The sequence below is a fragment of the Octopus sinensis genome, linkage group LG5 (assembly GCF_006345805.1).
Source record: "Octopus sinensis linkage group LG5, ASM634580v1, whole genome shotgun sequence".
NCBI classification, from domain to species: Eukaryota; Metazoa; Mollusca; class Cephalopoda; order Octopoda; family Octopodidae; genus Octopus; species Octopus sinensis.
In genome coordinates, this window is record NC_043001.1 from 43,444,690 (window position 1) to 43,472,600 (window position 27,911).

General features: G+C 36.1%; 1 protein-coding gene across 2 annotated transcripts; it reads left to right on the plus strand.

The window, feature by feature from the left end:
• Nucleotides 1-172: 172 nt before the first annotated feature.
• Nucleotides 173-27,897, plus strand: LOC115211858. Of its 2 annotated transcripts, XM_029780586.2 has the most exons (10): nucleotides 182-290; nucleotides 2,734-2,947; nucleotides 4,904-5,020; nucleotides 9,322-9,385; nucleotides 19,886-19,934; nucleotides 20,832-20,878; nucleotides 21,897-21,968; nucleotides 24,499-24,631; nucleotides 25,577-25,735; nucleotides 27,199-27,897. In XM_029780586.2, exons 2-10 carry the CDS (start codon nucleotides 2,745-2,747, stop codon nucleotides 27,777-27,779), a joined length of 1,425 nt encoding a protein of 474 aa, XP_029636446.1. In that variant the 5' UTR covers nucleotides 182-290; nucleotides 2,734-2,744; the 3' UTR covers nucleotides 27,780-27,897. The 2 variants fall into 2 exon arrangements, with proteins under 2 accessions (XP_029636447.1, XP_029636446.1); XM_029780587.2 differs by lacking the exon at nucleotides 2,734-2,947 and having other exon boundaries at nucleotides 173-290.
• The last annotated feature ends 14 nt before the right edge of the window (nucleotides 27,898-27,911 follow it).

Here is a 27,911-nt window from a genome sequence, read left to right on the forward strand (position 1 = left end):
GGTGGGGGCGGGAGGAAGTCTTTCCAATGTAAATAATGGGGTAGATTTGTCCGATTAAAACTTTTCAAGACAGTGCTTTTCAAGCCACTGACTGAAACAAAAGAAAAAATTAAATTAAAATAACTCGGAATCAATGATTAAGTGAAGAGTTGTTTATAATAACAACAGTAGTCTCCCTTGCATAGGTTTTACTTTTTGATACTGTTTGGTGTTTTGTCTTGTCGACTAAACACTTCACCTCTTCAAACCTGAAAATTACGGTCGTATTTGAGAACGTGTTTTATCTATCGGTAAATATTTAGTTTTCGATAAACAATAGATTTAATTGAAGGTATATTAACATTATCCCTCCCGGCAATGTTCCTATTCGTACCATACTAATGTTTGGTAAACAACAATGTCATTACATATTTTAGTTAATCTGCCTACCCAACGAAAATAATATTGTTGTTTGTTATTATTGTAAATAATGGTTTATTAGATAAATTTTCAGTAGTTCTTTTACTTATTATTCTTGTATTTGATGTTTTCTTTTCAGTGCTTGAGTCTAATTTCGCTATTTCCCCATGTTGTATACACTCTCTGTACTTATTCCAAATGGCTTGTTTCCTTAAACTATTCCTATCGAATCCGACTATATATATAATATAATATAATATACTATGTGTGTGTGTTGCATAGTAAATAATTCTTTTATTTCTTATTTCAAAGAAGTAAAAAAGTGAATGTTTTTATCAATAATCACTGCACACTAATCTTCTAGATATTGTTTATCTAAAGATACATATAGTACGTAAAATACCTGTAAATCTTTGTTCACTTTCAGAAAAGCTATGGACAAATTGTCTATGGCACTAGAAAATATTCTTAATGAAGTAGTTGACTGCTTAAAGTGTACGATAATTAAATGCTGGAGCGATTTCGCCAAGCTAAATTGCATTTATCTCCCTATTTGAAGCTGCCAAATATTATCGAAAATATTGCTCAATTTCAAGATATTTAAAATATATGTCATTTATTCAATAATATTATTTAGTCTGATTTTTACCATTCTATAATTTGTCTTTAAGGCTGGAATTTCATTAACCCATAAAGCGCTGGGATTTGCACTTACACAGCATGGGCTGCTGAACACATTTTATGAAAATGAGACTACCATGCACACATAAAAACGAAAAGTAGTTAAGATATCTTCTTAGTATATAATGGTAGCAAGTTTTACATCATCTGAAAAGTCATTAGTTGAACTATTAGTCCTTTTGCATTCTGCGGGGGTATTGGAGCATTTGAGTGACATTAGACCCCAACAAACGCCTCATAAATTAAATGCATCTATTTCAGGACAACTTTCGGGCCGGGACCTATGGACAATCACCAAAGATCTCTGGCCTGGCAGTGCTATCAAGAAGCATTACCTGTTCGGGATTAGCTTTACAGGCACGGTCCAAGACACATTGGACCGACTTGCCGAGATACGGTCAGAGTAATGGAACTGTTCTGCACGCACTCGTGCGGTGTCCAACCATTTCAGACCTGTGGGCTTATGCCCGAACGGCTGTTGGCATGTGTGGGATGAGTCCGCCTGTCGGCCGAGTCTATCGTGACAGTTGCTCTGCCACCTTCCCTCAGTTGGGAAGGCAAGGCAGTCTTCATTGTACTGGTGGCCATGGCGAAAGAATGTGTGTGGTGGACTCAAGCAAAAGGATTAGAGACAAACACTTATGTCTCTGGCCAATCGATCAACTTTTTCAAGTACTACTTGAAAAGGAAGGTGAGAATGGAGAGGCAGGTTTTGTCTCGTGAATGTTTCAAAAAAAGGTGGGTGAATGTAGCAAAGATGGTGCATGCGAGCGACGAAACCACTTTGAGCATGATCCTGTAAATCGTAAAAAGAAAGAGAGAGAGAGAGCACTTTGCTCTCATGTTTATTTCCACCCTGCCTGAGGTTACTGTGGTCTTTTCCATAGGCTTTTCTTCCCACTGATAAACCTAATCTTGCTTCTTATTTTTAAAATATTTCTTCTGTACATCCTTTTTGATCACCTTTTTTCCCCCCGATCCCCTTTGATTGGAATTTTACTTTTTTCTCTTTTTTTTCCATTTTCAAAAAGTAAAGCTCTACAATTTTGTATTTGCCCCCGCTGTGTTCAGCCCTGTGTGGCCAATAAAGAAAGTTATCTATCTGTCTGTCTGTCTATCTATCTACCTATCATAAAACGGAAGGTGTGTGTGTATAAAGGCCTTTTTCTTGATTCTCCATAAAATCAATATTTTTCATCCGATTTCGTTCACACTGGGAACATATATCACTTATGTTCCAGAGATGATCATAGACTCTTCAAATTTTCCACAATGAGTAATGTTGCCCTCTAGGGGACAAAAACACTTTCTCATAGGTAAATAAATACCAACGATCGTTGCTTCAGGGGACATTACTCTTGATGACGTAGTTATGCTATTTTCACTTCGTCTCTTACAACAGTTTTTACAATGTCCATTCACTGCAAACTGCTGATATTTGCACATTAGCACTTCCTGGAGATAGCCATGGAATTTAAATCAACTTTTAATTATTTTTTAAATGCCTTCAGACAATGTTTAGCTAGATTGCCCAAGGCTCAAATATCTTAACCTTTCCTAAGGCCATTATGACAATTTTCTGAATCCACTCAGCAAACAATAGTACCACAGACATTCAAATTAGCCCGTCCCCCCTCTACCTTCACTTTGCAGATAACCCTGCAATGCCACGTCGGAAAAAGAGAGTTTTCATTGGTAGACTGTCCAGTACTGCTGCTAAAGCCAGAAGATATCGGAATAACGAATCTCAAGACCAGAGGTCCTACAGACTGTCCAAGCAGGCTACCTACAATACTGCTGCCCATGCAGTACATACACCTGCAACTTCTGCCACCGTTAAGGCTTCAAAGTATGAAGAAGAGCTTGTGTAAGCATAAGAAAATTTTTAAAAATCCCAGTCCAAGGATTCCTTGGGGTAAAACATGAACCAAGAAAAGAGAGATTGAAAGTTTTAAACGAGTTGTAGTTGCATAGGAGTATTAGTGTGAGGTTCAGAAATGTCTGTCGTGCCAAACTCTTGCTTTTCTTTCTCCTGTCTTTATTTGGTCACACACTCACAATATATATGTAACGATGGTGTTGTAACAATAATATGCATCATAGAAATGAGTGAAGAACAATATTAATTGATTGTAAAGATGGCCATTATATTTATATGATTATAATGATGGTCATTACAATATAGAAGATACAACTTATTTGAGTTGTTTGTGTACACAGTCTGTTTGTTGTTGCAGTAAACAAATTGTCTTTAGTTCCATGATACATTGTGTTTGGTAGTTAGTTTCATCTGTGAGTGACTTCGAGAGAGACAGAGGGAGTAAGAGAGTTTAGGCAAGTAGAGAGAGTAATAGATCTGCTGTTGCACATGTTGACCAGCATACCTGCCATCAGGCATCTACCATACTCTGAACATCTTACTTCTCTGGGTATGGATACATTAAAGCTCCAACATCTGGCTTGGTAGACATCTACAAGATTCTCCACCATCTTTTCGACAACAATTTTGGGCATGTTTTTTAATTCCATATGTCTAACTCTCGTGGACATGCTTGCAAAATCAAAAGGCAGCACCACCACCCTTGACTTTTGGAAACATTATCTCATACTCAGAATTGCTGAGGCATGCAATAAAGTACTATCATTAATTGTTTGCTTTGGAACACTATATCTTTCAAAACTTGCATACTTCTTGAAATTCGCCAATAGTACACCTGATGTTCCTCACTCCCTACTTTTTTTTTTAACAACTCATTCTCTGTTCACTTGTGCATTTTTCTATGTATTCTTCATGCACTTATTGCTACTTTTTATGATTTTGTAAGCATGTCCATGAGTGTTAGATATATGAAATTCAAAAAGGTGCCCAAGGTTGTTGTTGGAAAGATGGTGGATAATCTTGTGGATGTCTACTAAGCCAGATGTTGGAGCTTTAATGTGTTCATGCCCAGGGAATTAAGATGTTTAGAGTATGGTAGATGCTTGATGGTAGGTATTTGTCTGGTTGCATGTTTCTAAACAGTTTTCATGAGATAGATATGCTGAGCAAAATAGGGGTTCCAAACTGGTGATGCAAACTCTGTGTATGTACTATAGCCATATACAGTTTTAAATAGATAGCTGGTATGAATGATACCAAGATACCCTTAGCCTTCTTGAGAAGGCTAAGGGTATCTTTATGTTTAAAAAAATGGTAACAGGTCGAGATGTGCACACACACACACACACAAACATTGTGTTGCTTGTTCCATTTCTGTTTACCACAGCCAACATTCTGCTTTTTCATGTCACACATCAAATTTTATGAGTTCCTTCATTCTTAAAGTTGGTATTTTAAAGAATTTCTATTTTTGTATTCCTGTAATATATTAATATTTCAAACTTCGTATTAATATTCTGTCTATCTTTCAGACTGAAGACAATCCTAACAAGTTGTATATTACACTTGGATTGATATTAATAAGTTTCAATTCTTTTAAATAACACAAAAAAATGAATTTAATAAAATGGATATGTATTTCATTGATTGTGGGAGGAGTACTTTAAACATTTTATAATAAATAGATTAAAGTCCATGGAAAATGTAATGAAATAAATTGCATAAGTACTGAAAAAAAAAGAGATTTTTACTTATTTGAAGTATTGTTGTACAAAGGAAACTGAGGGAAGCTATATTTCCTCCTTCTGCATTGTGATCATTTTAACCATTCTATTCTTCTTTAACTGTTGATAATTTTCACATTTCATTTTAAATATCACAGTAGCTTAGTTGGACATTTGTAAAATTTCTTAATTGAATATTTATATGATTTCGATATTTCAGTTTAATTTCTAAGATGAAACCTGAATCCAAAAGAGTTATTCGACATGTCCAGCAAAATTTTGACCATTCAATTTGGACCATAAATGATCGCAAATGTTTGTCCAAGGCTTTAAAAAGGTAAGTATTAAGTGAAAGTCTTTTTGTATTAACCCTTTCATTACCAACCTGGCTGAAACCAGCTCTGGCTCTGAGTACAAATGTCTTGTTTTCATAAGTTTTGAATTAAAATCTTCCACTAAACCTTTGTCACAATTTATGTTCCTAATACTAGCTTAATGATAACTAAGTTATTTTACTAAATTCTTTGTTATATTTAAAGTAATTGAAAGAAACACAGAGCATTTCAAAATAAATACAGTAACGAAAGGGTTAAACAACAATTTGATCAAACACCTCATAGAAGCAAAGTTGGGAGGACAACACTGCTGTACTTTGTTTCATACTATGCTTTTTCTACAGGTTTGGATCCATTTGTGATTGTAAGGTACTGAGAAAAATATATTTCTGCCATTGCATTCTTTGAAGCAATCATCATCATCATCATCGTTTAATGTCCGTTTTCCATGCTGGCATGGGTTGGACAGTTTGATTGAAGTCTAGAGAGCCAGCAGCTGCACCAGGCTCCAATCTGATCTGGCAATGTTTCTACAGCTTGATGCCCTCCTCAATGCCAACCACTCTGAGATTGTAGTGGGTGCTTTTTATGTGCCGCCGGTACAAGAGCCAGTCAGGCGGGCCTGGCATCGACCACATTCGGATAGTGCTTTTTATGTGCCACCGGCATGGGGGCCAGTCAGGGGGTACTGGCATCAGCCATGTTCAGATGTTGCTTTTTACATGCCACTATTACGAGAGCCAGTCAAGGTTTACTGGCATCAACCACTTTTGGATGGTGCTTTTTACATGCCACCAGCATAGGGGCCAGTCAGATAGGTGGTCCTGGTGTTGATCATAGTTTGGATAGTTCTTTTTACATGCCATTGGCATGGGAGCCAGTCAGGAGGTACTGACATCGGTCATATTCAGATGTGGTTTTTGTTATTTGCCACTGCCAATATCAATGGTAAAACTTTGATGAGTTGTTATTCTATTTTTAGTAAATTTTTGAATTTTTATTTTACCTTCCTCTGCTGAAACTGCAAGATACACTATATGAGGGTGAGCTGAAAAGTTCTTAGGCTGACCAAGATACTCTCATGGAATATAACCAAATGAGGTTTATTTTTCAACATAATCCCCCTCGTGGTCCACACACTTCTTCCATTGGTGTTGCAGTGCTTGGATCCCATTGCTGAAGAAGCTTTTATCCTGTTGGTAAAAAAGTCATGAACAGCAGATATGACGTCATCATCACTGCAGTACTAGTTCCATATCAAATATTTTTTCATGTTGGGGAACATGATAGTTAGATGTGGCCAACTCAGGAGAACAAGGAGGAGGATCAATCAGTTCAAAGATATAGTCACGTATAACAGCCATTGAAAGCAAGGACTTGTGTGCTGGAGCATTGTCCTGATGAATGCTCCAGTCCTGATGAAACAGGATCCCTTTCATCAGTTTTCCTGGGCTTTTAGTCTTGATAACCTTTTGTAACTGCTTTGGCAAGTTGGCATAGTACTTTCTATTGATGGTGTGACCCTTTTGAAGATAGTCAATAAACACAATGCCTTTTGCATCCTAAAAAAACTGAGGTCATCACCTTCTCTGCAGATGAATGACCTTGGCATTCTTTGGAGCTGGTGAGGAGGCATGTTTCCACTGCATGGATTGTCTCTTCGTCTCTGGGTGAAAGTGATGAAGCCAACTCATCCTGGGTTAGACAACATTTAAGGAAACCAGTTGGATCAGCCTCAAATAATGTCAGATTTCCCGTGATGTGATCAGCCTGGTGTGCTTTTGATCAGGTGTCAGATGTACAATTGAGCAGAAACCTTCATCATGTCAAGTTCATTGTGCAGAATATTATCAACTCCCTCAAGGGATATGCTAATATCATTGGCTATTTGATTTATAGTCAGTTACCTGTCATCCATCACCATGTTTTTCTCAGTGGTGGTAGTTGCAGGTTGAAAGTAGGTCAATTTCAAGACTCTCCTTTCCTCTCCTAAATTCAGCTGTCCACTTTTGCACTGTTGATAAAGCTGGAGTATCATCTCTTAATGTACCAAGCATATCAGCATGAATGTCTTTGGAAGCTAAGCCCTTTTTACTGCAAGCACTTGATAAAACCACGATGCCAAATTTTGTTCATTTTCAAGAGAAGTCACTACTAGTTAGTTTTGAAGTTTTCTTTGAACAGTCAGATGTCAGTTTAGCTGGAAAGAAGCAATGCAGTTAATAATGATAGTTGAAATTAATACATGCAAGATTGCACAGCTGTAGCATCACTCCATAGTCAGCCTATGAACTTTTCAGCCCACCCTTGTACAATAAAAGTTATTGATTTCATCAACCCTATCTGAGTTGACCAATGATAAGGAGTTAGCTTATTACAATCTGGTCATTTAGAGTTTGGTTTGTTGGCTATTATTGTAGTTAATAACCTTCCAGTTATTATTGTTGAGTAGCTTTAGTCAGGATATAACTAATTGAATGATTAGGAACAACCCACATATTCACTACTCTGGGTATGCCAAAAAATGTCTGGCTTGTCAGTGTGAGTTGAGATTATTTTCTTTGATTTATGCCAGACTTAGGACTTGTAGTTCTAATTTTAGAGATTGCAGAGAGTTTTTGATGGAAATTTCTTTACCATTATGTACAAGCTCTCCTACTGAAATTTCATTGTCTTACAGTGTTTGATTTTTCATGTAACAGTCAAACATGTTTAATCTAGTTTTCTGTCCAAATTCTGATTAATGTTCAGCACTTTTGTACACAGTTACATAAACTCATATATGGAGTATTGTGGTGTTAGATAACTGACTTGAAATATATACATACATAACAATTCCATGTGAGATCATTACATTGTTATCAATGTATATTATTATATTTGGTTATGTTAATTCAGTTGAAAAAGATAACCCTCTTTATGGTTGAGTAATATTAAGAAAGTTTGGTGGACTAGCAAAATTGTTAGTGTTGGAAAAAATGCCTTCTGGTATTTGTTCTGTTTCTTTACATCTTGAATTCAAAGTCTGCTGCGGTCACAGTCACCTTTGAGTCCTCCAGAGTCAATGAAATAAAGTACCAATTAAGTACTAGGACCAATGTAATCAACTAACCCTCTCCCCTCAAAAATTGCTGGCCTCATACCTAAATTATAAAGAATTAGGAGAGGTACCAAACCATAGTAGATTGCATGCAAATAAAAATGTAAACTAACTGTGTGAACCCTTGCTAAAATAGGATTATGTGTATGTGGTTTTCTGTCTGGCCATAATAATGGTCCCATAACATAACTCATTGGTTTGTTAGGGTGTTTGTGAAAATTTAATTTTAATGTATTATGTCTATGATATGTATGCTTGATGAGTCTGCACTGCTTGAAGCTATACTCATAGGTGGAATGAACTCAGTCTTGCAATTGAGATATTTGTCTATTTTATAGTACTTCTGTTACCCATATACAGATAAGTGAACTGAACCATTTGAGAGTTAAATAGTTATAATGTAGTACTGGTTAACTAGCACTCTGTCAGTTATAATGACAAGTGTTCCAGTTGATCTGACCACTGGAATAGCTTGCTCCTGAAATTAATGTGCAAATAGCTGAGCCCTCCACAGACACACATACCCCTAACATAGTTCTCAGGGAGATTCAGTGACATGGAATGTGACAAAGCCTTTGAATTACAGGTACAATTCATTTTTGCCAGTTGAGTGAACTGGAACAATGTAAAAATAAAGTGTTTTGCTCAGGACACAAAATGTCACTGGGTATTGAACTCGTAACCTTATGATTGTGAACTGAATACCCTAACCACTAAGCCACACAACTGGTGACAGACTATAAATCGTGGATTTCTGCTGATTGTTTAGTACTTTTCTTCTGTCTCTCCTTTAATGATATGGTATTTACTTTATAAAACAATGTTCAAGTTAACATAATGTTTGGCATATCTTGTTTCAATATTCGTTCTAGCATATGGATTTATGTGCATATGTTGAAATCATTAAGTATACAGGAATCATCATATGATTTCTATTTTACTATTCAGATGATTAAACTTATATTTCTTGTATATGTAGGTGTTTATAACATGATATAAGTGTTTGAGCTTTAACAGTTTTTTTTTTATTGTCTAAAAAAAAAAATCACCTGTGTCTGTTTCTTAAAAGCTGTTTCTTTTATCATCATTATTTTATTTCTTCTTATTGACTTAATTAAGGATGTGCTAACTTCTTTGAAGTTTTATGTTTTATTTTAAAGTGTGCTAACTTCATTGAAGTTTTATGTTTTATTTTATATTCAGCCTTTCCGTTGATGAAATCAAAGCGAATGCCAAACATATCTTTGAAAATAAATCCCCTCTTGAGGTAATTACTGATCACTATTTTTCATATTGTTGGTTGTTTGATTTGGTGTAAATGTTAGTATGGTTTTGTGTTAAAATGTAGACGTCATCTTTGCTTTTCATCTTTCTGGGATTAATATAATATTTCTGATAATTTACTGGAATCAGTTCAGTTAACTATATCATTTCTTCACAAGAATCAGTATTATAGGTGTTTTGTATTTACTATAATGTGCTTTTAAATGTTTTTTTATGCTGCAAGCCACTTTTTTCTGGAAAAGAAAGATGGGACCTTGAAGTCCCCACCAAGGGAGTTTTGTTTTGCTGGTCACTTTTTATTTTTCAGGTTATTTTGCATGCTTTCAATGAATGTGACATCGAAATCACATATTAACAGCTCCTTTTTCCAGAAAAAGAAAGATTTGGTTGCTATTTCTAGCATGCCTTGCTAACATGTAACAACTATTTGTGTTCATACCAAAATGTTTTCCAACTTTTTCCCTTCCATTTATTTTTTCCACTTTATTGAAATCTATAATTCTCTGTTGACATCCACCTCAGTTAATTTTGCTTTTCTCCCACTTCTGTGCTTTCTGGAAGAAAAGCCAGTTCTGGATGCTATAGTTGTCTGCCTTGTTGCCACGGTCAAGAATCATTCACAGTGTGGTGGTCAAGACTCTCTCTGGCATATATAATAATTACATTCCAGCTAGAAAGATAGATATACCATTATATGCATAGCTTATACTAATGTACATCACTTGCTGTCCAGGCTCTCTAAGCAATGCACATCTGTCCACGAAAGGATGGAAAAATTGCTACTCCTGTGAATCAACGACTAGCAACTCGCAGGAGGCATGATTACGGAGACTGTTGTTTGCAAGAAAGTATGAGCGCTCTATGGGGATCTCCTGAAGCAGAACCCTGGAACATCAATGGAGGAGACATCAGCAGACATATTTAAGGCCAGTTACAGTTACTTTTGATAATTTCAAGAGGACTGGTGTTCATAGCATTGTCAGGTATGGAAAAGCAGCGAGTTCTGACATGAAAAGAGAAAATGACAGGCCACAAGCCTATGAAAGATAGGCTAACTCTTGTCCTTTGCATCAATGTGAGTGGAGACGTGAAGATTAAGCCACTCCTTGTCTACTATTCTGAAAACCCATGAGCATTCAAGTCGCACAAAATCCTAAAGGAGAAGCCACAGATCATGTGGAGGGCAAATATTGAAGCCTGTGTCACCAGGCAATTCTTTTCTGGGTGAGTCAGCCTTATCTTCAGACCAGCAGTGAAAAAGTACCTTCTGGAGAACAATCTTTCTCTCAAGGCCCTCCTCATCCTCGACAATGCTCCTGAAGGTGATATGGTGGTGGAACAGTGAAGTAGATATGGCCATAAAAGCAAATAGGTATGCTTGGAAAGAGTGAGAAAATGTGGGCAACAAAGAATGATATCTGATAGCTAGATGGGAAGCTAGATGACAGGTCTATTTATCAAGGGGAGAAGCAGAAAGGAAGAGGTTTGTTTGTGTTTTACAACATGAGGATCAGAGGTGAGAGATGTTCTGGATTGCAAGACAGTGTGTAAGAGAGATCGAGATGTGGGAGAGAAGTTTGTATAGATGGATAGCAGTATGCTTGTACTTAATGATCTTGAAAATAAGAGGCATGAATGTACTACTATGAAAGGTTATTAAGTGTGGAGAATGCATGGGAGAAAGGAGAAAGACAGTCTCCCCATTGTTAACCCAGAAGAGGGACCAGTTATCAGTTGACAATAGTATGAAAGGGAAAACAAAGACAAGAAAAGCTCCTGGTCCATCATGAATCACTGCTGTGATGCTTAAAATATCTGGTAGTGTAGGTTATAGCCTTGTTGCCTGTATAGTTGATAAGGTAATTTAGGAAGGTGTGATTTCCAATGACTTTTGTAGTAGCATTATAGTCAGCTGTTAAAGGGTAAAGGAGATGCCTCACAATTAATTACAGAGGTATCAAATTGCTGGATCAGGTCAGCAAAGTTACAAAGAAAGTTATAGCCCAATTAATAAGAAACAGTGTTAGACTTGAAATGTAGTTTGGCTTTGTGCCCAGGAAAAGTATGTACCTCCACTTTTAACAAACACTTGTTTATGCTCCAAGCCTTTGAGAGTTCCTGGACCAAGTCATCTTTTACACTAATTTCTATTATAAAACCATGTCACCATTTTTGTGGGACTGCACCATACTTGTTCTAACTTGGTGATGTAGTTCACCTCAATTTCTCTAAACACATTCTGTGAATCTCCTTCTAGTAGCATGTACAGCATTCAAATGAATCTCCTTCTAGTAGCATGTACAGCATTCAAATGAATCTCCTTCTAGTAGTTTGTACAGCATTCAAATTACTTGCTATAACTTCACTAGTTGAAGTAGCTTCTAATGTTGGAAGATTATTATTTAGAATAGAAGGCAGATTGGGATTTCTTCTGAAAACAAGTTGATTTTGGATTTACCCATGAACATTGTGAAGGTCAGTTTTGGCACTTTTGGCACTTACGACTGATGCTAGAGTCGCTTCAAAACTACACCCTGTATCTTCAACTGCTTTCTTCACCAGTTTTTCCAATACACTATAATGTTATTTATTGAATCCGCTGTTCCATGGACTCTGGTCTTTTTGATATGTACCGTAATATTTAAGTTCTATGCCATCTCTGAAAACAATTGGTTATCAAACTCTGTTCTCATTGGTCAGAATAGAACCTGAAGTCCCAAAATATGCTATCAGGTGTTTGAATTTAGCATATACACAATCCTTACTATGGAAGGTACGGCCAATACATATCACTTGAAAGTCTTACCATCATGTCTTATAGAGTTTGCTTCTTTATGTCCCCTTCTACTCCAATTTTCAAAACTTCAATGATTTGAAAGTTAAGAGAGACGTTTGTGTGATCAGCAACCATAATAAATTTCATTATATTTTTTCCTATTAGTAGCCTTTTTAAAATTATTTCCCTTAAACTGGAAATCTCTTAAATAGACGATATATTCTTTAGTACTGGTATCCATTAATAAGAATTATCTCTCCTACATTGGAAATCATATAGTGGACATAATTACTTCAGTAGCCATGTTTAATTTGCGGAGTTAACTGGTACTCATCAATAAAATAAGTTATGCTTCTACTTTTCTTTAATACTGTTAAATCTTATCGACTATTTATAAATGTATAGCTAAATTATAACGTCTTCATTTATGTTGTAAATTTATTTTATGTTACTGGGACCTGAAGAGTGGCTATATATCATTGAATATTTTTAAGAATATCGATTTTGATATTGTCGATTTGAATATATCATCACGAAATGCGCATCGTCGTTTTAATGTGTTTTATTTAGTATAGTAATTTTTAATACAATATTAATAATATATTTAAATTTATATTTTATTATAGATAATATCTTTCATTATTTGTTGAATTACTTTATGGAGGTTCTGTCTCTTAATTCTCTCTATATATATATATCTATGCATAACTTTTTTTTAGTTGCTTTGATACAGATATAACATTAGCTCATCCACCATAACTTTAATTAATTATTCAAATGACTCTTACACAGTAAACACCATAAACATAGTACATCCTCTAAAAGAACCATAAATAATTTCTGGTAGAGTTGTTTCATTCCATCATCAGTATTTAAAGTGGAAACGGCTTCTCCAGCTTTACCTTCCAGCATTAGGAAGACGGCGGGCTTTTGTCTTTCAAGTTCTAAGCTGGTCACTAATTCCTAAATTGGCATTTTTTTCATTCAGGACTCATAATTTTTTTGTTTTTAGTGGAGGTGGTGTAAGTGACTTTGAATCCATCTGTATTCATTAATGTTCCTCTGCTACTCATCATCGTCGTTTTAACATTCACTTTTCCATGCTTGTATGGGCTGAATGGAATTTGTTGTGGCAGATTTTCTATGACCAGATCCTCTTTCACCAACCCTCATTTGTTTTGAAGCAAAGTAATATTTCCCTCATAACCAGACATGTTTTCACAACATTTGAAATGAAGGACACTTCTTGCATTATGGTGACAGTTGTTTACAACTATCACGTGAAACATCAGGCTCACAATCATGAGGTAGTAAGTTCGATTCCCAGACTGAGCTGTGTGTTGTGTTCTTGAGCAAGACACTTTATTTCACATTGCTCCAGTTCACTCAGCTGTAGAAATGATTTGTGATGTCACTGGTGCCAAGCTATATTGACCTTTGCCTTTCCCTTGGACAACATAGGGAGTGTGGAGAGGGGAGGCTGGTATGCATGGGCGACTACTGGTCTTCCATAAACAACTTTGCCCAGACTTGTACCTTGGATGGTAACCGAAGGGGCATTTACACTTTTACTCTTCACCCTTTATCATGTGATGTCAAGATACACACACAAAAACATATACAACGGGCTTCTTTCAGTTTCTGTCTACCAAATCTACTCACAAGGCTTTGGTCAGCCAAAAATTATAGTATAGTAGAAATTAATTGCCCAAGTTGCCACACTGTGGGATTGAACTCGGAATCATGTGGTTGGGAAGTAGACTTCTTACCACAAAGCCACGTCTGCGCCTACCTAATGTTATACACAGCGCTACTAGTGTTAAATGATTAACAACACTTTATAAAATAAAGGTAACTTTATAAAATAACCAACTCAACAACAACAACAAACATGTCAGCCAATGTCACCCGTCTCTCTTTCTGTCTCGTACTTACCTTGCAGGCTGATTGTTTCCCTTTAAGTAGGAATTGTCTCCCTTCAACAATTAACTGGTTGGATGGTTCGCTAGGGTCCGGGTTCTTATATAGAGTTACCGCCCACCTTTCTACACGTTGGCGGCTCGTTCGTTCATCTTAGTTTTGGCTTAGTTTCTATGGCTGGATGACCTTCCTGTCGTCAGTCACTTTACTGTGGAGGCACATGGCCTAGTGATTTGAGCAGCGGACTCGCGGTCGAGGGATCGCGGGTTCGAATCTCAGACCGGACGATGTGTGTGTTTATGAGCGAAACACCTAAGCTCCACACGTCTCTGGCAGAAGGTAATGGCGAAACTTCTGCTGACTCTTTCGCCACAGCTTTCTCTCACTCTTTCCTCCTGCATCTTGCAGCTCACCTGCGATGGACCGGCGTCCCGTCAAGGTGGGGAACCTATACGCCAAGAAACTGGGAAACCGGCCCTTATGAGCCAGGCATGGCTCGAGAAGGAACAAAACAAAACAACAACAACAACAAAAAACCACTTTACTGAGTGGCTGGTGTTAGTGGGCTATAAAGGAAAGATGACCAAGCATAGCGTTATATGGCATGTGCCAAATGAAAAGGCACATTGCGTTTATTGCTCTAGCTATTAGCTGCAGTCATTTGGAGATCATTAGCTTCATGAATGTAGCTTGGTCATTCACGTTCAAGGTCAGGAAAGAGCTGGAAGTCAGTGTTGGGGATTTATTGTTCTTGGTCAAGAGGAAGAAATTCAGGTGTTAAAAGGAGATGAAATATGAGGAGAAAAGCAGATTAACTACTGTTGACAGAACATGGTAGAGAAGGGGGGTAACAGAAGAGACAGTAATGACTAGGGAGTAATGAAAAAGAAAGAATAGTGGCGGAGAGAGAGAGAGAGGGAGATGTATGAGTGTTATGAGAAGGATATCTTATGCAATCCCTCATAAAATGGGTGAATATTAGTGGGTGGAAATGAAAAAAACGTGCAAAATATAGAGACAAAGAGAGTGTTGAAGAGAAGGTGGAATCGTGGAGAAAGAAAGTCTGTGACAAAGAATACAAGAGTTGTAGAGGCAGGGTGCTGAGAAGGTGTTAAGATGGTGAAGAAACCACGAGGAGAAGGTTTCAAAGAAAGAGAGGCTGGAAGAAGGGGAAGGCAGAGGATAAAAGCATCTCAGTCACCTTTTTGCACACAGTCATGCTGGTTCTTCTGTGCAGTATGATTATTTAATTAAAAAGATAAAATAAAAAATAAAAAAATTACTGTCAGAGAAATGAAACACTGTTAGTAAAAAAAAAAATATCATTTGACATAAATTTAAATCAAGCTCTTTCATTTAATGAAACAAAATTTCTTCTGTTCGACTCACTGTTTTAAAATATAGACACAGCATTATCCATACACACCCAGGGTGTATCAGGTATATGTGAACTTAACTTCAGTGATCCATAAATGAAGACAATGTTATATGGTTTGTGTCAAATGAAAAGACACATTGTATTTATGGTTCTAGCAACAGTAACTTGGAGATCACTGGCTTTTTGAATGTGACTTGGTCATTCCTGTTCAAGGTCAGAAAAGAGCTGGAGGTCACTGTTGGGGATTTGTTCTTGGTCAAAAGAAAGAAACATTCTCAGTGGGACGTCATCCAAATTGATGAGGGTAATTACTGAGCAGTGAAGTTTACTATCAGTTGTATGTGATGCAGGGAGAGCGGTTCATGTCCAGAAAAACTTTGCAGAATAGGGTTCTTTAGTAAAAATGTATGTTGAACAAGCTCAAGTTTGTTCTGAGAAAGCATCATGCTCAGTTTCTTCATTGATGTGAAGAACTTTACCCAGAACCAGAAAAGGAACAGAATGAATAGTTGGTGGTTCTGTGTAGACTTCATAGATGTTCTTGCGTATCAAATTCCTGCTTAATGAGCAATGGCAGCCATGTTACACTACCTCACTTCTTCTACTAAGGGCCTCAGAGTCAATGCCATTGCTTACATTGAGGTACCAAACATGCTTGTCAAGCCCTGATTGAGAGATTGGCTCAAGGAAAATTGGACACATTCCAGCAGGACTCTTTCATATCACATGGCCCTCATGTAACTAATTGACAATTATGTGACCTTAACATATGGCTTATTTCTGAATTGAAACTGCTGATTACAACTGGATTATCATTGAGAGGGAGACCAATTTGTGGCACCATAATACCAAATGTTCATTGAGGATTGCCATTGAGGACTTGAGGGTAACCTGAATAAGAACCATCTGATCCTGGCATGCAGCTGCTTCTCTGTTGCATCAAAGATATCATTAGTGTGTTTTTATTGAATAATCTGTTTCTTTACCATATCTAGTTGGACATGGGTACCATTTTTATGGTAATATATTGTATTTTTTCTGTTTCATATTAGTTCTTTTTTCTTATATTTTATGTTGCTCTCAATTTCTCTTTCTCTGTTGCTCTCAATTTCTCTTTCTCTGTGTGTGTGTATGTATTGCATGTATTTGTGTATCTATGTAATGTATGTATTTTTGTATGTAATATAATGTATGCATGCATTGTTTTAATGGAATTGCGAGTTTAGCCAACAAAACTTAGCTTCCTTAATTTCCTACTGTTATAGCTTATTTCCTGTCTTGTTACAAGAAACCTACTAAGATTTAGCTTAGTCATTTGTTTTAGCATTTATCTTGTTGTACTAGTCAGTAGGTCAACATTGTCAGTGTATGCAATGGAAAATAATTGGTGTAGGATTCTTATGTGGTGTTTCATCTTACTTAATGCTGTTGCTATTGAAGTCATGGACTCTATAAATTTAATATAAACATATTAGCAGCAGTAATTATTCTTGCAACATCACTTCTTGCATTGGTTTTGTTCCTGTTAACAGAACACTTATCAATTATATAGTGTTTTTTGCCATCTACCATTAGTGTGCATTTTTGTCTGAGAGGAGATTTGGTATTACTAAAGTTTATGTTTCCTTTTTAACATCTCTGGTAACATCAGATGCCCAGCTGAAGCAGGAAGCATCAAGTTATGGTAATAGTGAGAGTAAGCGAAGGTAATATAGAAATGAGGACAGTAGCTATCTTGATAAAAACTTTGTCAGCAGAATATGTCTATGTAGTTTAGATGTTCCTTTCACAACTATGCAGTGTGCATTTAATCTCTATGGGCAAGTGTTTTCTGGCATATACCCTGTAAGGAAGTGTAATTTTGTACACTGGAAACTGTGCAGAAGCCTCTCTTTCTTTCTCTGTCTCACACACATGCATGCAGTAGCATCATTATCCTCTCTGTGATCATCGTCATTATGATTATTTGCATGAAGATGACGCTGGTAATGTCTCATCTCTGTTGAAAAGTTTATCTCAGTGTGGTTTGCCATGGGTATGATAGTCTGACAAAAGTCCCAAGCTGGCAGAAACGTTAGCACGCCGAGCGAAATGCATAGCCGTATTTCGTCTGCCGTTATGTTTTGAGTTCAAATTTCGCCGAGGTCGACTTTGCCTTTCATCCTTTTGGGGTCGGTTAAATAAGTACCAGTTACGCACTGGGGTTAATATAATCGACTTAATCCGTTTGTCTGTCCTTGTTTGTCCTCTCTGTGTTTAGCCCCTTGTGGGTAGTAAAGAAATAGATTATTGCCAAATTCAAGGGCCTGAAGGCATAACTGAAGTTAAATCACTCAATCAGATAGCAAACACAACTTGCTGGGTGCTCGCTAATACCCTGCTGTTTTCACAAACACATGCAGACATACACACATGTATGTGAGGAGAAAATGTTTACTTATTTCCACGTGAATGAGCCATTTTGGTGATAGAAAAGGAAATGATTGGTTCATTAAGGCTCAGTATATTGTTGATCCTTAATTTATTGATTCCTGCCAATAAGGAATTCTTATGATAGTCTGACCTGCTAGATGTAGCGTACAAGTCCCCTCTCATATCAAATATAGAAGAAAGATGATGGTATCACAACTAAATTCGATTTTGTGATATTTGGAAGATCTTGGGAAGTGTCTATCTAATGCTGTGAAAAATTCCTGGCCTATTTTGAATTTCACGTGTGAATTGAAGACCTGGTTAAACCAAATAATTTCATCAGTTATTTTTCCATTTCTTTTAATATATCTTTTGGGTTTGTTAATGTATTCGACTGCTTCGTTATCATTATTACTATTGGTTATCATTATTACTATTGCACCAGCATCTCTTTAGTTATCGAGGCAATCAAAATATGCCATGGAAATGACCATTAAACAAAGGGAAAAGGAAAAAAACTGAAGGGAGGAAATAAAAAGTAAAGGAGTAAAAATGCTCATAGCAATCGCTTGTACATGGACACAATATAAGAATCAAGTTCTATCATGCGTATGTGTGTGTGCTTGTTTGCAGGTATGGGAATGTGCACGTGTGTGTGTGCATGCATGTGTGTGGATATGTATGTGTACATGCATGGTTGCATATGTATATGTATTTTTTGGTGTGTGTAGGTGCACATGTGTGTGTTTCATGTGAGTATGAGTGAGCATATGCATATAGGCACATGTATGTGGGTGTGCGGGCATGCATGTGTATGTATGTACATGCGCACATATGCGATTTCTATGAGCATTTTCACTCCTTTACTTTTTACTTCCTCCCCTTCAGTTTTTTCCCTTATTTAACAGTCATTCTAATAGCTTTTTTGTCTTAATAACAGTCAATTATATAGTAATTTCCCTTTGTTTTATGGTCATTTCCATAGCATATTTTGATTGCCTCGATAACTGAAGAGATGCCGGTGCAAGTTTTCACCTGACATCTGAAACTTGGAGTTTATTATGGCAACTGAATAATTGTCACATATAATATATTACAGATAAATTCCTCTATTTACATAATATCGAGGTCTCTTTCATTCTTTTGTTGTCTTACCATTACTATATATATATATATATATAAAAGAATAGATTGGATAGGAAAGAGAATAAGGCGGCGAGCTGGCAGAAACGTTAGCATGCTGGGCGAAATGCCTAGCGGTATTTCGTCTGGCACTACATTCTGAGTTCAAGTTCCGCCGAGGTCGACTTTGCCTTTAATCCTTTCGGGGTCAATTAAATAAGTACCAGTTACGCACTGGGTTCAATATAATCGACTTAATCTGTTTGTCATTGTTTGTCCTCTCTTTGTTTAGCCGCGTGTGGGTAGTAAAGAAATAGGAAAGAGAATAGACATTCCTAGTTTGTCATACTGTACCCTATACAATAACTACTGCATATAAATTTGGGATTGAAGACTTCAGAGAATTTTGAATGCTCAACCTTCTGTTTTCTAGACTAAAGTTCTAACCAACTAAGTATGGAGGCTGTTGCTAGACATGCTGGAAATCAATCTCATATTATTCCTTACTGAAAAAGAAAAGGACATGTTGGATAAGATATTTCTAGCTGTAACTGCATTTGATGGAATAATTATGACTTGAATATCTTTGATCCAAGGTTTGTCTGAGTAGGGTTGGTCTGGGGGATAAACAACAGTGACTGTAACCACAGTGTCCTGTGGTATGTTGTATGGTCTTCTTATAGGTGCAGTACTATCTTGAGTACTAATTACTCCTAGTCATTCAACAGACTGTGTTACACTGTGTTTGCTTAATCAGACTTAAAAATCTTTTGATAAATTATGAAACTTTGTGAAGTATGAATTGATGAGTTAACTTTTGAAGTATAAATACTTTAACCTTTTTTTAGTATTATATATACTTTACCTCTCTTTAGATTGACTGTTTTATCAAGAGGTTGCACCACAGCCGAGAATCATATACAAGTAAGTACCAATGTCTTTTGTGAATGTAATTATCATTGTGTGTTACTGTCTCTTGGTCTTGACATCATGTGATAGTTGTAAGAAAGCTTCACTGTCATGCAAGCAGTGCACTTTGTTCCTAATCTGTGAAAACATGTCTGAACGTAGAGAAATCTTGCTTTAGTTGGAAATAAGTTAGTAGTGTTGGCTGCAGGAAGAGCATCCAGATAAAAAAATCTGCCTTAACAAATTCCATCCTACTCATGTGGGCATAGGAACATGGACATTAAATTGATGATGATGGTGATAATGTGTGCGCGCGCGCGCGCGTGCGTGCGTGCGTGTGTGTGTGTGTTTGTTTGTTTGTTTCTTTACATTTGTGTTCTCTGAAAATCACCGAGTAAGTGACTTTGTCATTTCCTCTCTAGGAAGGACATCTGGCTGTAAACTAATGCCACAGTTATATATTTCTGTAACCAATGCTTGTGTGGAAAAATGAATGTAAAACTGAATGAATGAATATCATTGTTAGTAGCTGTGACTTGTTCCTACTCTGCTGAACCTCTAGCATTAGATAGATAGGGCGATATGAATGTCAGGTGTCTTAGCTACAGACATAAACCAATGCTGTTGATAAGATGGTAGTTATTTAGTTCTCAGTATATTGTTTGCTACTCAATCAATACAGTCATCTGAACTTTTTTTTATAGGTTAATGATAAATGAAGTATTGAAACATAACAGCTTTGTGATATAATACTTTTAATATTTTTTAGTAGCAGTCTTGTTGTTGAGTCTGAATTCAGCTCTGATCAAACATACTTTCAACTGAAAGCATGACATCTATGACCAACCTTTCTGTTTCAGGTAAATCTATCTAGGATTACATATTTTTAAATGTCTTTCATTTCTATTTTAGAAATTAAGAATTGCAATCCAGAGTTCAAGTATATTGACTGTATTAATGTAAGTAACAAACATTTTTTCTTCACTAGATTTTCAACTGCTATTTATTATTATAATGATGGTCGCTCCTGTCACTTTCGACATATGAGTGTTTGAAGGAGAGGACTTAAAGAGAGTGGTAGAAAAGAAAAGAAAAAACCTCACTAAAATGCTGCATCTATTTGCGATGGATGCATAAATGTAATTTGAGTTCAAGTATGGATTTTGTTATGAAGTTGCAATAGGGACATTAATGATTTTGGTTTCGCCCTGGATTTTGCTATGAAGTTGCAATAGGGACATTAATGATTTTGGTTTCGCCCTGGATTTTGCTATGAAGTTGCAATAGGGACATTAATGATTTTGGTTTTGCCCTGGATTGGGCAAGTGTGTCTATTGGTTGCAGGATATAGTTCTATTGTTCTTTTTTTTTCAACTCAAATTGTTTGAATGCACCATGACACATTTTACACCATGCAGATTGATCTAGGCAATGACTTTCCCAAGATGTCAAGTTAAGCTGTAGAGATTTTAGTAATTCCTTCAACTTATCCTTAAGTCTAAAGATAGGTCTTCCTTTGCCGTGGTATCACTCCATTTGTTAGCCATACAGAAGAATTTTTGGAATGCGGTCATTTTTCATTTGAACAACGTGTCCTACCCATCTGCACTGAATTCTCGGCAGCATGCTTTGGATGCTGGAAATACCACATTTTTCTAAGGTTTTGGCATTGGATATCTTATCTTGCCATTTTATGTTGCATAAACAGCACATGTGGAATGTTTCAAGTTTCTTTATATGTCTGTAGTAAGGAGTTCATGCTTCTGCCCTATACAAAAGTGTGTTCAAAATACAAGATTTGTAAACACTTATTTTAGTTTTCAGCTGACATTGTGTTCATCCCACAAACAATGGGAAAGTTTTCCAAAATCAGTTGTAGCCTAAGATAATAATAATAATAATAATTTTTCAGAAAGTTAAAAAGGAATTGAATCATGATATGTGTCACTATCCATTTTTTAAAAAATTTTGTTACAGCTTTGGTCACAGTTGATGTATGACATAATTGGTGATAAAGCACATGATAACACCTCTCTGATGATTGGAAAGGTAACTCTTTAGTTTTGAATTGTTGTTGTTTCTGTTGACAATTAAGTAATTAATCAATTTATTTATGTTTTTGCTTTGTTTTGTATGAGCTGTTCTTTGCCTCACCCAGAAATCCAAGTAACAGCAATTAGGATGTTTTGCTATGGGCATTATTTATAATTAGCAATGATTCAATTTAGGGAAATGAGACCAGAATCTGAGAACTAAGATTCTGTTAAGTTTGTAATATTTCAATTTTGAAAACGTTTTAAGAGAATCAGGATGTGGGTAGTGCCCATGAGAATAATTTTTTTTAGTTTCTGATACTTTTGAGTTTCCTGGTATTTGATCATCATCCAGCCCATACCAGCATGGACAACAGACGTTAAATGACGATGATGTTTAAGAGTACCATTTGATATTGTCCCCAAAGTTATGATCACAGGTACAATTGTTGTTTTTAGATGCCACATTTTTGAGGTCCCTATTTCAAGGTCCTTGTAATTACTTAACTTCTCAAATGCTTTTACAGAAGTGTTACTGTGTGCTAGGATTAATATACCTATGAGCAGACGTGTTTTGTCAGTGTGATTTTTTATCGCAATATCCTGTCTATTGGCCTGAATAGCACAACCAGTTTGAATACTAGGTCCAAAAAGATGGTGATATTGTTATTTTCTACTAATGTGGCAGGCTTATATTCCCACCAGTTCTTCTCAAATGTCCAGACTTATGGTATATGTTCCAGTGCAAATATTGACCAAGTTTACCATAGCAATTAATATGCTCATTTGAGGTGGTCAATTGTTTGTCTGGTTGCATCCCAAAAGTGGCAGGCAGAATCAGCACCATTTTTCAGAATTTTATTATTATTATTATTATTGCTGCTGCTGCTGCTGCTGATGATGATGGATGGATGAATGAATGAATTAATTAATTGTTAGCATGCTGGATAAAATGCTTAATGGAATATCATCTGTCTTTATGTTCTGAGTTCAAATTCCACCACGGTCAACTTTGCCTTTCATCCTTTCGGGATCAATAAAATAAGTACCAGTTGAACATTGGGGTTGATGTAATTGACTCATCCTCTCCTCCAAAATTGTTGCCCTTGTGGCAAAATTTGAAATCATTATTACTGTTATTATTAAGGCAGCAAGCTGGCAGAATTGTTGACACACTGGACAAAATGCTTAGCAGCATTTCATCTGTCTTTATGTTCTGAGTTCAAATTCCGCTGAGGTCAACTTTGCTTTCCATCCTTTTGGGGTCAATAAAATAAGTACCAGTTGTGCACAGGGGTCAATGTAATTGACTAGTTCCCTCCCCACAAAACTTATTATTATTATTAATAATAATAATAATAATAATAATTTCTACTATAGGCACAAGGCCTGAAATTTGAGGGAGGAAGATAGTCGATTATATTGACCCCAGTACACAACTGGTACTTTATTGATCCTGAAAGGATGAAAGGCAAAGTTGACTTTGGCGGAATTTGAACTCAATAATAATAATAATAATAATAATGAGGCTGCAAGCTGGCAGAATCATTACACATACCTTAGCAGTATTTCTTCCATCTCTACATTCTGAGTTCTTATTCTACTGAGGTCAACTTTGTCTTTCATCCTTTTGAAGTCAGTAGAATAAGTACCAGTCGAGCATTGAGGTTGATGTAATCGACTTACATCTTTCTTGAAATTGCTTAGTGGCTAGGGTGTTGCACTTATGATCTTGCGGTCGTGATTTCAATTCCTAGACCAGTCGGTGTGCTTTGTTCTTGAGTAAAACACTTTATCTCACGTTACTCTGCAATCACTTTGACACTTGACATGTACACCATGCACTTGATCAGACAACATTGATTTGATGGAGAGAGTGAGCTATTGGGCAGCATGAATATTTGATCACTATTAACAAATCATTTGTGCAGGTCATTTGGCAAAAGCTGAATGCTCATACATTGTCTTCTGTGGGAGAGTCTATCATTTTCTCTTTGTTATGTCTGTCTGGTGAAATCTGTAAAAAAATTTAAGGCAAAGTAATGCCATTCTTCTACACAAGGTTACATGTTTGTAGAAGAGATGTGTAGTAAGTTGTACTGGTACTATACAGACTGTCAGTACAGTACTGGTATTTTTGCCCCACCCCCAATAGGGTTGAAAACAAAATCAACTGTGAGTGGTAATTGAACTTGTGACTTTTTGTCACATTTGAATCCAAATCTTGATGGAAATAACTTTAATTAGGTCAATTAAATAAAATGCTTTGCTGTAAAATTGAAGTCTTGTGCTAAGTTATTATAATTAACAGGTTTTCTTAGAAAGTGGTAAGTTTTCAGAAACTGAGCCTGCAAACCTGTTTCTATTTCTAGTATGAACCACTTCATTATGTTGCTAACAGCTTTTGTCAAAGACATTAATGTCAATACTTTCTTTCCCCACTTAACATCAAACACCACAGGTTTTATACTTAAGAAGCTTGTATTAGTTACTTGTTAAATACTAAGCCTTTCTAAAATATTGGTTTTTTATGGTTTTTCTTTTAGTTAATGTCACTGATTGGTAACAATGAAGTTCCAAAACATTCAGAGAAGACAAATGGTGTTAATTACAAAGACATTTATGATTATTTGGCATGTGTGTTAATGGGATTACCAGCACCACCACTGAAACCTTTAGGTATGTTTAATGTGTAGGCATTTTCTTTTGGATGTATAATATTTGAGTGCATTTACTCTTACCCTGCGCATGTGAGCGAAAGCAGAGTATTGTAGTTGCTTATCTTTGTCTGTTTGTCTGTAAAATTACTGGAAAACAGCTGAATGGATTTTCACCAAATTTGGCAGAAATACTCATTGGCTAAGTGGTTTGAACTCATTAAATTTTGGTTTGATTATCTTCAAAGCTGGCGGCCTGGTGAATCAAAACGTTTTGACTGTGCAGATTTTTTGCGAAAGAATTTATGTGCATGCAGGGGTATGCATTGTTTTGGCATGTTCTCAGCACAAGAATCTATTAATAGCACATAAAAACATGTTTTATGTCTATAAAATACTATCTATCTCTCACCAGATAGAGTACATTTTTGTTGATCTTACCATCATGGAAAGTACACAATGAATATATATATATATATATATATATATATAAAGTCGATGAACAATTTCATATAAGTAGGGAAAAATAACCTTTAAGTTTTTTTTAAAATTGTCACCACCAACTGAAGAAAACTAACACCACTTTTGACCCAAATCATGCAAAATTCTTGGGAGGTTCATAATGCCTATTTTTATTTATTTGTTGAAAAGGCACCCTTGCTGTTGATATGTAAAAGGTACCTATGCTGGTGGCACATAAAAAGTACCTGTACCAGCGACACATAAAAGATACACAGTATATACTGTGGAGTAGTTGGCATTAGGAAGGGCATCCAGTCATAGAAACCAAGCTGAAACAGATGGGAGCCTGGTGCAGCTCTCTGGCTCATCAGTCCCAGTCAAATCATTTTATTTATGCTAGCATGAAAAATGGATGCTAAATGATTATAATGATGAATTATATATTTTTTCTGATTATCTGTTTCCCTGCCTGTATACTTATATTTAAATTCTTCTTTTCCTTTAGAATCTGCTGTCATCCTAGAACTTCTTGAAACAATGTTGTGTAAGATGTCCGTTTCCAATCTTGAAGCACATAAAAAGATGTTACTATGGAAATATGATGCATTGACTGGAAAGCATGGAGGCCCAAGCAAGCAGCAGGTACAGAGGGCTTTAGAGAATGGTGGGTATGACTTACTTTTTACTTGGTTAGATTCAAGTTACTCTCAATGTCAAGCCACTTTTAATTTCAGATTTAGTTGAAGATTTGGATACTACAGATATTATCTTCAGTTCACAAACTTCCACCTAAATATGTTGTATTCATACTACAATGAATAATGTTTTGTCTGTATACTTGTGTGTGTGTGTGTGTGTGTATGTGAGAAAGAGAGACTGAAAGAAAGAAAGAGAGAGAGACTGCAGTGAGTGATTGGAGCTTATTAATCTTTGTTTGGAACATAAATTAACATGAAATTTTGATGGAAGATTTTAACTTAAATCACTTTAAAACACCAAGTTTGTATCTTAGAACTGGGGGTGGTCTCAGGTGGATTGGTGTCAAAACGGTTAAAGTATTTAGTTTCATTCACTTTACAGTGATTCCTCGCTACTTCACGGTTCAACTATTGCAGATTCACGACTTCGCGGATTTTTAAATATATATATATATGAATGCCTAAAATTTTTCATTAAATCCATTAAAATATTAATAATAAATATTATTTCCTAGTCTAGGAACAACAAAACAAGCGTAAAATAGCAAAAACGCATATACAGGGGTATTTGAACTTAAGATGGGATGTGATTGGTGCAATGGAGACAACGAATCACAGCTTTCTATTTTGTAATCTGGCCTGTGTAACAGTAACAATCTTTATTTTTTAAATCTAAAGTGTCATTGCTTAACAGTTGTCCTTGTTATTAATAGACTACTGTAATGGGTGGGCTGTTAACAGTACAGGGAGGGTTTTAAAAGTCCAAATACACGTTAAATAAATACTGTAAATATGGTTTCCCTAGTTCGCAGAAATTCAGTTATCACAGCTGGTCTCGGAACCAATCTACCGCGATAAACGAGGGATCACTGTATATCTTTAGTGCTAATCACATCATGAATTTGCCTGTTATTTCTTGGTGATGTGATTGGTACAATAAATTTATTGATACAATAAATGCCAGGCTTACTTTGGGGTCATCTTTATATATAAAATTGAAGTTGTGTGTGTGTGAGACTCTGTCTCCTCCGATTTAGATTCCTAACTACTCCCACATTTTGCGGTGCAGTTTAACCAAAAGCGGGTATCTTATAGTCGTCATTCATATCGAGCCCTTCTGGGTATTAGCACGCGTCTACGATGAGTCTACGATTTAAAAAAAAATTTACCATCATTTTTCCGCATTTTTAATGATTTTTGCTCAGGTTATATAAGGGAAGTAACTCTCTAAAAATGCTTATATAGTTATTTCCCTTATAAACCCGAGCAACGCCGGGCGATACTGCTAGTTTAATATACAGTAGCTCTCCTTTACTAATACATGTAATCCTGTGCCAATGTTAGATTTGATTATTATTGAAATTTCCTGTTGTTGTAGTTGTATAACCACTACTGTTTATTGACTTGTGTTATTGATTATGAATTTCAGATTTTCAATTCCTTGATACAACAGATCTATCTGAGTCAGCTAGAAAAAAGTTACTAGAGCCTGAACAAAAACTAGGAAAACAACAAGAACTTCTTCATCAATTGTTGACAAAACGCAGCAGAGTTGTCAAAAAGCCTAAACCGAAACATGTAGTAAAGGAGGAAACTGATAAGAACAGTACTGTGATTTATGAAATTCAACATATTGATGAACTATTACCTGATGGTACCAAAGCTACTGTGGTGAAATTAAATCCAATTATAGTTAGTCTAGCTGACCCCACAATGAAAGCTTTGTGGGTAAATAATGAAGAACCAACCTTAGCAACTGATTCAGAGGAAAATTCTAAGAAAACCACTCGTGCTGATGATAATGAAAAGGCTTCCCAGTCAAAAGAGATGGACACAGCTTCTAAGTACTCACTTCAGATGGATACAACAAGTTCAGCTGACCTAGGTGGAGTTGTAGCAGGTTTTAGTAGGTCACAAGAAACAGTTAAACATCCAGGAGAAGAGGATGATGCTATATCTGGAAAATTAAAAAAACGGAAGATTATAGCCAATGTTTTCCTAAACCTTTGAATAGTCTTATGCTTATGCCAGATGCTCTTTGGATAAATCCTTTCTGCATTCCTCCTCATCTAATTGGTATTGAAGTATCTGAAATCAATCAATAAAAAATATTTCCTATTTCGGCTTTCTTCCTTGTTTTCT

Bases quoted from the DNA above. Each gene is read 5' to 3' on its own strand.
- LOC115211858 (XM_029780586.2), top strand. From the start codon at position 2,745: ATGCCACGTCGGAAAAAGAGAGTTTTCATTGGTAGACTGTCCAGTACT. The intron at 9,386-19,885 runs GTAATTACTGAT...ACCTCTCTTTAG, and splicing joins AAAATAAATCCCCTCTTGAG to ATTGACTGTTTTATCAAGAG. The intron at 25,736-27,198 runs GTGGGTATGACT...TATGAATTTCAG, and splicing joins ACAGAGGGCTTTAGAGAATG to ATTTTCAATTCCTTGATACA.